Source organism: Calidris pugnax, unplaced genomic scaffold, assembly GCF_001431845.1.
Source record: "Calidris pugnax isolate Ruff unplaced genomic scaffold, ASM143184v1 scaffold188, whole genome shotgun sequence".
Taxonomy (NCBI): Eukaryota; Metazoa; Chordata; class Aves; order Charadriiformes; family Scolopacidae; genus Calidris; species Calidris pugnax.
This window is the reverse complement of record NW_015091257.1, coordinates 899,196-910,801: the sequence shown is the minus strand read 5'-3', so window position 1 is coordinate 910,801 and position 11,606 is coordinate 899,196. Positions and strand designations below refer to the sequence as shown.

General features: G+C 42.7%; 2 protein-coding genes across 3 annotated transcripts; one reads left to right on the top strand and one right to left on the bottom strand.

Annotated features, from left to right (window-relative positions):
- Positions 1-1,910: 1,910 nt before the first annotated feature.
- LOC106898802 (cytochrome c oxidase assembly factor 5) lies at positions 1,911-4,966 on the bottom strand. The gene is made up of 3 exons (XM_014960252.1): positions 4,747-4,966; positions 4,264-4,347; positions 1,911-2,223 (listed from the first exon to the last, which is right to left on the bottom strand). Exons 1-3 carry the CDS (start codon positions 4,846-4,848, stop codon positions 2,182-2,184), a joined length of 228 nt encoding a protein of 75 aa, XP_014815738.1. The 5' UTR covers positions 4,849-4,966; the 3' UTR covers positions 1,911-2,181.
- On the top strand, positions 4,962-10,794 carry UNC50 (unc-50 homolog (C. elegans)). Of its 2 annotated transcripts, none has more exons than XM_014960250.1 (6): positions 4,962-5,073; positions 5,657-5,940; positions 7,330-7,450; positions 9,630-9,769; positions 9,846-9,947; positions 10,487-10,794. In XM_014960250.1, exons 2-6 carry the CDS (start codon positions 5,661-5,663, stop codon positions 10,621-10,623), a joined length of 780 nt encoding a protein of 259 aa, XP_014815736.1. In that variant the 5' UTR covers positions 4,962-5,073; positions 5,657-5,660; the 3' UTR covers positions 10,624-10,794. The 2 variants fall into 2 exon arrangements, with proteins under 2 accessions (XP_014815736.1, XP_014815737.1); XM_014960251.1 differs by having other exon boundaries at positions 4,971-5,036.
- The last annotated feature ends 812 nt before the right edge of the window (positions 10,795-11,606 follow it).

Below are 11,606 nucleotides of genomic sequence, written 5' to 3'. Positions count from 1 at the left end.
GCTGAAAAAGGAATAGATCGCCTGAGCCATGAAGCCTCTGGTCCCCTGCAGCAGGGCAGACCATGGAAGAGCCCTCGACAACCAAATCCATATGCTATTCCCACTCTTCTCTCTAACTGACATTTAATTACCTGCCAAGTAGCTTCAAATTTATTTTTACTCCTTTTTAAAAAATTTTTTCTTCCCATGGAGAAGCCTTGCAAATAATACTTCGAAATTAGAGTGCTAAATAAAGAATACTCTTATAGACGTTCCATCAATTTATCATTTTAGTATACATAAAGACATAATATGGTAACTAGGCTGGGGAAAACAAGGGATGTTTACAGCACTTCAACAAATGAACTAGCTTTCACAGAACATAAAAATGTAAAATCGGTGTTGATTTATGATTGCAAAAATAAAATCCTACACATACAAGGAATATAAACACACTTTCACTGGTCACAGAGCAGTTAAGAGAGACAGAATTAAATAATCAACATGCACTCATTCACTGAAGTCATCAATTTTACCAACAGTAAGCCTTGCACGCATCTGTTCAGACTAAATGTAAATCAGCCACATGGCTACAAGCTTCAGCCAAGAAAAGAAGTTATTATGACTCTCTCCCGTCTCACTACTTCTTAATCTTGTTTCTAACCAGCTTGTCTGAAGTTATTTGAGTTTCTGTTTGTAAGAGCTACGCTACCCTTTATTTCTTAAAGGCTTCAAAAGGCAGGGAAGGAGATAGAAACACTGGAGGAAGGAAAAAGAAGTATTTTTCAGAAACAAGTTCTTAAAGAGAACCAGTAAGTACTGGCCACGGTCACAGCTTAAGCACTATTTAACGCTTGTTACTCCCATAAATCCCGCTTCCTTACCAAGGTGGGGCCCTAGAGACTAATTGGTAGATGTTATTTATGTCTCAAAAACAGCCCTGCTGCAGACAGATCTGCCACAGTCATCCTTGAAAAAAGGGAAAGCAAAACAGTATTAACTGTATCTCTATCTATTAATTTCCTTGCTTTTTCAGTGCAGCTGTTTTATGACTTATGAAACTATATAAAACTTAAGCACAAAAAAATTCGAAAGGAAGAGAAAGTTTTAAGTAGACAGCAGAAGCAGTTTGAAGGAATATGAATGTCAGCTTGAGCATTTTACACCCATAAATGGAACCAAAGAATTTAGAGAGAAGTGACAAAGTGAAAACAAGAAAAATGCTAACAAAGAAAATTTGTGGAGCACAATTTCTGATAAACACCATGAAGTCCAGATTATCATCCCTCATTTGTATATATGTTTGGATTAGTGTTTATACATTTGCTGGGAAAATAATGCAGGAAGATCATCCAGGGTCATCTCAGAGGAACTTAAATATGTACTTCAAGAACACAGTAATAGTGGCCATGGTGTCCTTAACTGTTGGCCTGAGCAATCCTCTCCTCCCTCGTCCAAAGACATATGATTAGCTAAATCTTGGCATAGAGCTTTGAAGTCACTGACTAGAATAATCCTGTAATTCTCTTGTACTTGTGATGATACAATCAGAAGGCTGAAAGATAAATCAGACATGCTTTAATTTAGAGCAAACATTTTAATCTAGTTGTTCAACAGGACTAGAATGTGCTAATACCCATGTACATCAGTCTTCAAATTAAAAGGAATTTGTAGCAAGAGGAAAGAGACACCATCCGTGTACAGGTGGTGCAAAAACACTGTGGGTGACAAACGTACTGAGGAGGAAGCAGCTTGCACAGATATTTCACAACCTTGACCAACTAAGTCATCTCTGAAGACAGCACTATCCCGAGGTATCCTCGGGGATACCGTCGAGTGAACCCTGTTCCCTATCTTGTGCTACTTGGAATAGTAAAACATGATCAGAATCAGTAAAACCACAAAAGACCACTTCAAAACAGAATGATAACTTCTGCAGCTTAGTCTGGATTTTACATATTTTATTTCAAGTGTGTGACAAGTACCCATTTTGGCCAGAACTTGCAGTTTAATGCTTGCCTTCTTTTTAACATTTAAACGCACATCCAGGTGAGTCTATCAGAATACTCAGGAGTAGATACCTTACAGCAAAATACTGCACCAAAGGATGCAGCAGATACAATCATCTTACTTTAGTCTCTTGTTTTGCTTAAAGTGCTGATGGACCCCGATTTCCCATGGCTGGGTCTCTTCACGAGGACTTCAGTATCCTTTCCTTCCTCTGAATCTTGCCCTGGTATCCAACTGAAAATTGAAGTCAACATATTAAAACCATACATTTTGCAAAAAGTAGTATTTTATAGAATTCTTATGCATCTTGGCACTTCGTAACATCAGAAGAAAGCATAGAATAAAGCAAAAGTCACTGTAAAGAAAATTAGTGATGTAGCCAACAAGTCATAGGGTTCTTACATGGAAAAAGACATTGTATTACCTTGAATCTCACACAGAATCAAAATTACGTGGTAATTTTATGTGAAATAAACAGTGTACCAACACAAATGACAAAACAGCATATTGGGATGGCAAGGAACACATATAACAAAAGGTAATGTACTTCTGCTTAGATCTGTTTTTCCAAACTTAACTGACAAGCCAAAGGAGGAAAATTCTGATTGGGTTGAAGCAGGAGTCACTGCAAATGTCAGTGAGGGCAGGGATAATTTAAATACAAGTGTCTGAAAAAAATATCAGTAAAAATTGACATAACATTCAGCTTGCAAAAATCTTAGTTTCTTCTTGGCGTTTACAAAAAAAGCAATTAATGGAAGGCAAAAAATGGCCGTAAAGCTGAAATTACAGCTATGGTACAGCTCTCACTGAAGCTACATTGAAAGTTCTTTCCTGGTGCAGCAGAAAAACATACCTTGACCTTGGGAGAACTCTTCTGAATTTAGATAGTCAGTCTTGAAGATGGCAGTTACAGATTGCTATTCAGCCATATTCAGATATTAGATTGAGGAGGTATCTTTTACCTCAATTGACTAACCTTTTTTCAGGATTCTGAACTGCAGCAGACTTTGTAAAGAGCTAAACTGCAAGATGACACAAAATAATCAAGCAGCTTCCACTTTAAACCCTGTTCCTACTTTAATATCTGAAATGTACTAAAGTTTATTCCTCTAGTAAGAGATTCTATTTCCTTATAAAGAAAGCAGCATCTAGGTAAAATCCCTAATGATTTTTGCATATTGTAAGTTACATCTGCATTTAGTGTCTATCTTGTTTTTAAATACCCTTTAAGCCTCACCATTATATAAAGTAGCAAATTTGGCAGAGGACAATTACTGAAATTTAGAGTTAACCAGACAAAAAAAGGTCATTCTTCAGCCTTAGAATTTGGAGCACTTAAATAGAATCATACAAGAGCCAGCCCCCTTCCTGCATGAAACTTAGTGTCACAAGGCTCCTTTCACAACCTACAGACAGAAATACAGGCCTATCATCTGGAGAAACATATATTGCTACCACGTCAAATAGGTACCTATTTCAAGCATTAAATACACAGCATTTTTTCCTCTCCACAAAAATTATTTGTCACTTTGCGGATTAATACAGTTTATATAGGAGAGGTACAAAAAGCCTCTATGACTTAAGCAAATATACAGAATGGAAGAAAAATTTTAGGTATGGTTTCAGCCGTATATTCTTCATTGTGTACCACGCTGGCTAAAAATAAAAACGAACCCTGCTCATCTTAGCTATTTTCAAGTGTTATGGAAACAAAAGCAAGATATTTCTGAACAAGGTACTCCTATCAAAATTGGGGATACTTTATCTAACTACATTTTTACAACTGGCTTCTCACAATCACAGTAAAAAAAAAACTGAAATCGTTCTTTATGATGACTTCAAGTCCTCCAAGAAAACTGATGAATACCAAGAAACTTGAAGTATATCAGAAATCTCATTCAGTAGGACACCTCTTTCACTTAAATGTTTGTTGATAGACAAAAATTAGCTTGCCAATATCCTACAGCTACCTGATCTACCAATATTATTTGAACCAAAGCTTTACTAAAAAAAAAAAAAAGGGTAAAAATACCTACCTCATTTATGTTATATGCTAAGCCTAATTGAACTTAAATATGCTTTTTTTTTCCATCTTGTTCACACTCTCATGAAAACAGTGTACAATATCAATATTTTAAATGGAATTCAAAGGCAAGACCTGTTCTGCTTTATGATGCGGGTTTTACAAACTAAAGTGGCTTTCTTCAGACAACAGGGAAAAGGACAGAAAGCATCCCGGCCACTAGCGAAAAACACACCACAAACACTTACCATTGATCTTTTGCATGCAAAAAACGTCATTTGCAAACTCCTACAGTGTCCTTCCCTCAAGCATTGCTTAGGGCTTTTGTTTTCCTGTGAGACGAAAAATAAAGCATTAAAACCTTAATGGATTTCCAGGACTTGTCAGAGAGACACCACAGTGCTCCCAACCAGGCTCACTCGGGATTTTGCCGTGGCGTAGCGACTTTCTTCTGAAGGTACAATATCTTAACCTGGTTAAAACGCCAATTAACAGGTTTGAAAGGGATGAAACAGAGAGGGCCGGTTCAGGCCAACGGGAGGCCGTCGCGACCCGGCCGGAGCCCGGGGAAGAGCGGGGGTCTCCCCCTGCCAGAAGACCCCCATCACGCCGGGAAGGGCCGCGGGTACCGCCTCGGAGGACGGTTTCCCGGGGCACCGGGAAGCGCAGGCCTCGGGATTTGACCGGGGGACAGGCTGAAGGCGAGGGGGCTCTCTACCGGCAGCGCTCACCTGCAGGACGCAGGGGCTCTCCAGCAGGCACTGCCGCAGATCCTCCCTCACCCCCCCGCAGGCCCGCCCGTCCTCCTCCTTATCCTCGTAGTACTTGGGCATGGCGGCCAAGCCCGGCTCTACGCCTCGCTGCGGCCTACCCAGGCACCGCCACCCACCGCCGCCATCTTAGCGCCCGGGGCCCTGCCGCCGCTTCCGGCGGGGAGGGGAAGGAAAGCGGGGCGGCACCGGGAAGGGAACCGGAGGCGCCTGCGCCGCCGACGTTGCCGGAAGGTGGCGGCGGGTGCCGGGTGAGGAGGGGTTCGCGCCGCGGGTCTGGGGCAGCAGGTGAGGGTGTGAGCCTGGCCGTTGGGGGGGAACGACCGTTGAGGGGAAGGGACCGTTGAGGGGGAGCGACCGTTGGGAGGAGGGAAGGAGGGGGTTTGGCGCTTCCCGCTGAGGGGGCGGCGGTGGCGGCTGTTTGTGGGGTGGGGCGTAGTGGTGGCGGGGGTCGCTTCGGGCGGTGGGTGTCGGGCCGAACGGCCAAGCGGTGAGGCCGGTAATCCCTCCCCCGTCCCGAGCTGCCCGCTCCGGCCATTTCTACTCCCGCGGAACCCCTGGGCCGCTAAGGCCCGGAGTGACTTAGGGAGCGGGATGCCGGGAGGGAGCCCCGCCGGGCTGAGGAGGTGGGGCCGCGGGCCTGAGGCAGAGCTGACTCCTCCGGGTTCCCCGCTTGCCGCCTCCCCGGCGGTCGGCAGAGCGGCTGCCCGGCCGCGGCGGACTCGCCTGTGAGTGTCAGGGTTTATACCCGAGCGTAGCTTTTTTTTGTGTAACTTCGGCCTTGCAGGTGCGGCCTGTGCCCGTGTGGTTTTTATTTTCGGTCCCGGTGAATACGCGAAACCAAAGGCCTGTCTTGAAATTCCTCCCTTAGCAAAATGCTGCCGACCACTGCGGTGAATTCCCGGAGCCAGGGCAACGGCGTGCTGAGCCCCAGGGATGCTGCCAGGCACACCGCCGGGGCCAAACGCTACAAGTACCTGCGGAGGCTCTTCCACTTCCGACAGATGGACTTCGAGTTTGCCCTTTGGCAGATGCTTTACCTCTTCACCTCACCCCAGAGGGTTTATAGGAACTTTCACTACAGAAAACAGACGAAGGACCAATGGGCGAGAGATGATCCCGCTTTCTTAGTGCTTCTCAGTATCTGGCTCTGCGGTGAGTGCCGGGGAGGAGGCAGCATCAAAGAGAGCCCTAGAATCATAGAATTGTCTAGGTTGGAAGAGACCCTTGGGATCATCGAGTCCAACCATCTACCCTACTCTACAAAGTCCTCCCCTACACCATGTCCCTTAGCACTGCATCTAAACAGCCCTTAAACACAGCCACCTTAAACACACTCAACCACCTCCCTGGGCAGCCTGTTCCAATGCCCGACCACTCTTTTGGTGAAAAATTCTTTCCTAATGTTCAATCTAAACCTACCCTGTTGGAGCTTGAAGCCATTCCCTTCTCGTTCTGTCACTAATTACCTGTGAGAAGAGACCAGCACCAACCTGTTCCAGCACCCTGGAACAGGCTGCCCAGGGAGGTCGTGGAGTCCCCTTCTTTGGAGATTTTCAAGACCCGCCTGGATTCAGTCCTGGGTAACATGCTCTGACAAGCTCTGGGTGGTCCTGCTTCAGCAGGGGAGTTGGACTAGATGATCTTGATGGTCCCTTCCAACTCTAAACATTCAGTGAAATTCAGAGGGAGGGAAAGCTTACGGATGAACACTCGTGGCCCTTCTAATCACATGCCCCCACACACACGCACAAAAAAAAAAGGACCAATCCATGTGGATCATCTTTTTATCAAAGTAGAATACAGGAAAACGGCCTAACCTTTTGGCAGCTAAGCTGGGAATTAGAAAACAGAGGAGGCATAACTAATACTATATAGTCCTGAGTTAGTCTCTCTATTGCAACTCATTTTCTATTGCACTTCAGACTGTGTAGTTCCCTGCAACTTAAGAAACAGTAATAAAACCCTATGCCACACAGTAACAATTTAGTTAATAAATACTGAACATGTATTTTATCTGAACTTTACACACAAAATACTGTTTTCACACTAAAGGCCCTTGTGAAATTCTGTATATTGCAGAATTAAGCTATAAACAAAGCATCTCGTGTAATTTTTAGATTGAATTGAAAACATAGTAAGAAGCATTATCTTAGTCTTCTGTTATGTAGCACATTGCTGTTAATAATATAAAAATTGTTAACTCTGAAAGAAAACCATGGGCATGGTTTGGGTTAACAAGGAGCTTTTATAAAACAATTCTATTGTAGCATTGTGTGAATTTTCAACAAATTGTTTGGGCAGAGCAATACAATTTGCTGTTATATCGTTAAGCCCACGTACAGACAACTGTTCTCCAGTCTGTGAAAGGGATTATGTTATGAATAAATTGCATTATACCTAATATTTGGGGGGAAAAAAATGATCTGTTTGACTGAAGATCTCAGGGAGAAAAATAATAATAATACTCAACAAAACATGTTGGTCTAAGATCTCATGCTTTCTTTTCCACAGCTAACTTTAATTATCTTTTTCTCCTTTCAGTGTCTACGGTGGGATTTGGATTTGTGCTGGACATGGGTTTTTTTGAAACAATAAAGCTGTTACTTTGGGTTGTATTCATAGACTGTGTAGGTGTTGGCCTCCTGATTGCAACTCTGATGTGGTAAGTAGTGATGTCTGAAACCGAGCTCAATATTGCTGTTTGGACACGGATAGTCCCCTGCTGTTTGCAAGAGCCTTTGTTCTCTATTTGGGACAAAATTATGAAGTATGTGTTAACTACAGGTTTTGTGCTGTTGCAATTGTTTCAAAATGTTGCTTTGCTTTTTTTTTTTTTTTCCTTTCCCATTTCCTGCAGAGGATGAATGTTCAAAAAGTCTGTATTATGAAGAACATTTCAGCTTGTTTTCTTTCTTCTTGAGCTGGTTAATCTTCAGCAATAATGCCATATCAAAAATGAGGTGATCAAAAAAAAAAAAATATTCTTCACTCCTTATTTTGTTAGAACAGCTTCAGTAAAGTAAGCCTGGGGAGAATGATGTTTAAGTAGGGCAGTATACAATTGGCTCATGCTTCTTGCTGCAGATTGTAGCTACTTCCACTGCAAGCCATGTCTGTTCTGTTTCATGTGTTGGTTGCCTTTGTTGCTTTGGTGGTAGTAGCTGTCAGTTTTATCCTGTAACGTCCAGAGACTCAGAGAAGGGGAGAGGCAGTGGGGAGTCAGATCATAACCCAGATCTCAGCACGTTACAGATGTGTCCTGCCACCAGCACAGGAACCATGAAACAAGTCCCAGCAGCAAGACAGGGAAGTCACAGTTTCCACGCTGTGGCAAGGGGAGGGCACCAAAGGAAGAATTTTTATTTTACCAAGAATTTCAGGAAGTAAGAGCACTTAAAAAGAGTTCTTAGTAATGCAGCTGACATCTTAAACTGATGCTGATCGGAAAAGAGAGAGACTCCTTTCAAACAGTGACCCCAGGAACTCCTGCTTGCAATTGCAAAATTCAGGATGAGGCACATTGAAGAACAGTAGCTGATAGATGAAAGGTCCATCTGACCTACTCCTGTCTGGGACAGCAATCCATAAATTGTTTCGGGAAGAGCATATAGTAATACTTCCCCCATCCTCCAGCAATTTGTGACTCTGGATGCAGTCTCCTGAACCAGAAAGACTTCATCATCTGCTGGTTTCCCTCTGTCCTTTAGTTAGCTTCCTGCAGACCAGTTGCCTGGCTCCAGTGTGGTTCAAGTCCCTTCTTGCAGTGCAGGCTCACCTTTGTTTTCAAAAGCTCCCCACGTTCCTAATGAGTCTAAACCCCTTCTTGCCTTGTTTTACCTTGTACCCCAGCTCTGCCCCTTTCTGACCCTGCCCTTGGCACAGAGCGTACCTCAGGGGAAACTACCATGAAAGCTCTGGCCTCTCAACTTCTTATTTCTGAGCATATATTGACTTCTTCTATTGACTTCTCTTTTACTATATTGACTTCCCTTCTATTCATAGGACAAGCAGTAATGGTTTTAAATTGAAAGAGGGGAGATTTAGATTAGATATTAGGAAGAAATTCTTCCTTTCTGTAAGGTCCGTGAGGCACTGGAACAGATTGCCCACGGAAGCTGCGGATGCCCCATCCCTGGAAGTGTTCAAGGCCAGGCTGGATGGGGCTTTGAGCAACCTGCTCTAGTGGGAGGTGTCCCTGCCCGTGGCAGGGGGGTTGGAACTCCATGAACTTTAAGGTTCCTTCCAACCCAAACCATTCTGTGATTCTATGATTCTTGTCCCTCTTCTAAAAGGGATATGTTTTCTGATGTCAGCAGAACTTCAGCTGAGGAAACAAAGTCTCGAGTCTCGTTCTGTAGACTCTAACAGCCAGCATTGCACGGTCTGTTAGTGCTCCTTTTCAGGAGAAGAATGGGCTCATCTCAGGAGCAGTGGGCTTGCCCTCCTCCTGTCCTTGCGGGGCACTGGTTCTGTAGAGCTGTAGAGCCATCTCTGTGCAGGCTCCTGTCTGAACTCAGCTCCGTGCGCCTACAGACACAAGTGGCACTGCACCCTGCCTGAGAACTTGTAGCTGCGTCGATAAATAGTACCTGTATGGAGCTGCTATCTTTCTGTATTACCAGCACTGTATTTCAGCTGCTCTGGGGAATGCAAGGAATGTAATTATACTTTTAACATAAATGTTTTAATGATAGCCTGGTCTGCATAATTTTCTTCTCCCGGATGCTTGGTCAGGGTAGAGAGTTAGGATCACATATGGGTTACTGTCCCAAACCAACGTTTTTGTCACTCAGTTTCATCGATTCACACTAACAACATTCTCAAATATCTTTTCGTGGCAGGTTCATTTCTAATAAGTACTTGGTGAAGCAGCAGAACAGAGACTATGACGTGGAGTGGGGATACGCCTTTGATGTTCATCTGAACGCTTTCTATCCACTTCTAGTCATTTTGCATTTTATCCAGCTGTTTTTCATCAACTGTAAGTAGGATATTTTGTGCTTTCTGCTTCAAAATGGTGCTCTGTCAAAACAGCTGAGAGCAGTTGTCTCTTTCAGATGTCATCATATCCAATTCTGTCATCGGGTATTTTGTTGGGAATACATTATGGCTGATTGCAATTGGCTACTACATCTATGTGACATTCCTAGGATACAGTGGTAAGTCACAGCAACTTCTTTGCTGTTCGACTGAAAAACAAGAGTGTGATTTCAGTCTATTAATTTGATCTTACTCTGTTAATTTGTAAAGCAGAGGCTTAGCTGGGGTGTCGAAGTAACTCTTTCTTTGTGGTAAAAGTAGTTTGATAGAAATTTACCAATCTGTGTTTCCAGGTGGGTGAACACCTCAAAGAGTTTCTATTCACCATACCCACTTCCCTTCTTGTATCAGACCTGTAGCACCACAGCTTGTTTTTCCTGTTCCTCTGTAAATCTACTTCAAAATGTCTTCATCAGATAATAATTTTGTTGAAAGTTTAACACTGTAGTTGTAGGTAAAACTATTTCCTATACCTACACCCATTAACTCAAGTACTCTTTTAGCTGTGATAACGGCAGGACTAGTGGGGCAGAGATGACAAACCTGCCCGTCTAACAAGGCTGGCAGAGCTGTACTATGTTTTCTTGCTTTTTTCTTGACGTCCTACATGAAGCAGCATTTTTGAATTACACTTTTTTCATTGTTGCTTCTGTTTCAGCATTGCCCTTTTTGAAGAACACAGCTATTCTTTTGTATCCCTTCGCACTTCTCATCATGCTCTACTTGATCTCATTAGCCTGTGGTTGGAACTTCACCAAGATGCTTTGTTCCTTTTATAAATACAGAGTGAAATAAAACGGGGACTTCATGTATGTAATGTTTATTTTGTTTTTATCTTAGCTGTCTTGGCAGTAAAGAAAAAGTTAAGAACATTTTGTAAATGGTTGTAAATTTCTCTTTATTGTAGATAATTGTGTAAAAAAGTTTGAAGTGTCCTTTTTTTTTTTTATTAAAATATTTACAACAGTAAACATGTTAGCAATTTTGTTCAAATACTTTTGCAGTACATTCCTAGAAACAAGTTACTTGAACATCTCCGTAGCTTAAATTTAACTGCAACAGGTCTATTTAGCATAACTCTTACTGCAGGTATCTCGCATGTACTGGCATAAGCTCTACGTTATGAGGGTCTTAAGTGACACTGAGAAGCAGTTTTATTTAGGAATAATACTGGAATACCTTGCCTTGGGACGGTGTGAAAGTAGGGATCTTCATCGTGTTGCAATGGTAAAGCAACAACAACTGTCTCTAGATACAGACCTGTCCCCTCCTTTTAGGAAGGAGCTTGAGAACAGATTTATTTGAATGACTACTTCAAATATACATGGACAACTCTGGCACACAGAAGAAACAGCGATGAAAGGCACAATTAACATGACCCATATCAGGTTTCCAAATATAGCAGCAAGTTTTTAAACCCAATCTCTAGAAGTCCAGTGAGTATTGTTACATCCACCCCTATGAGTGACAGACTGATGAACATGAAAGGAAAGTACAAGTTAAGTTTGGCTACAAGAGTGGGTTCGTGGCGATGCCCGCAGCTAGAAAGTCCACAAGGCAGGAGGATAAACTGTCACAAACAATACCTTCTGCAAAATGAAGATGACAACTTTCCAAAGCAGAGTGTTCAGTATGAAACATGAGCGCTAGGATTCAGTTTCCAAAACAACACGAGAGTAAACTGGTTACAATAAGACTTAATATTTCAATACTAGAATTTGATCTCTAAGGAAAAACTAGATTTATCTTAAAATACCAAATATGCTGGCAGTGCATCT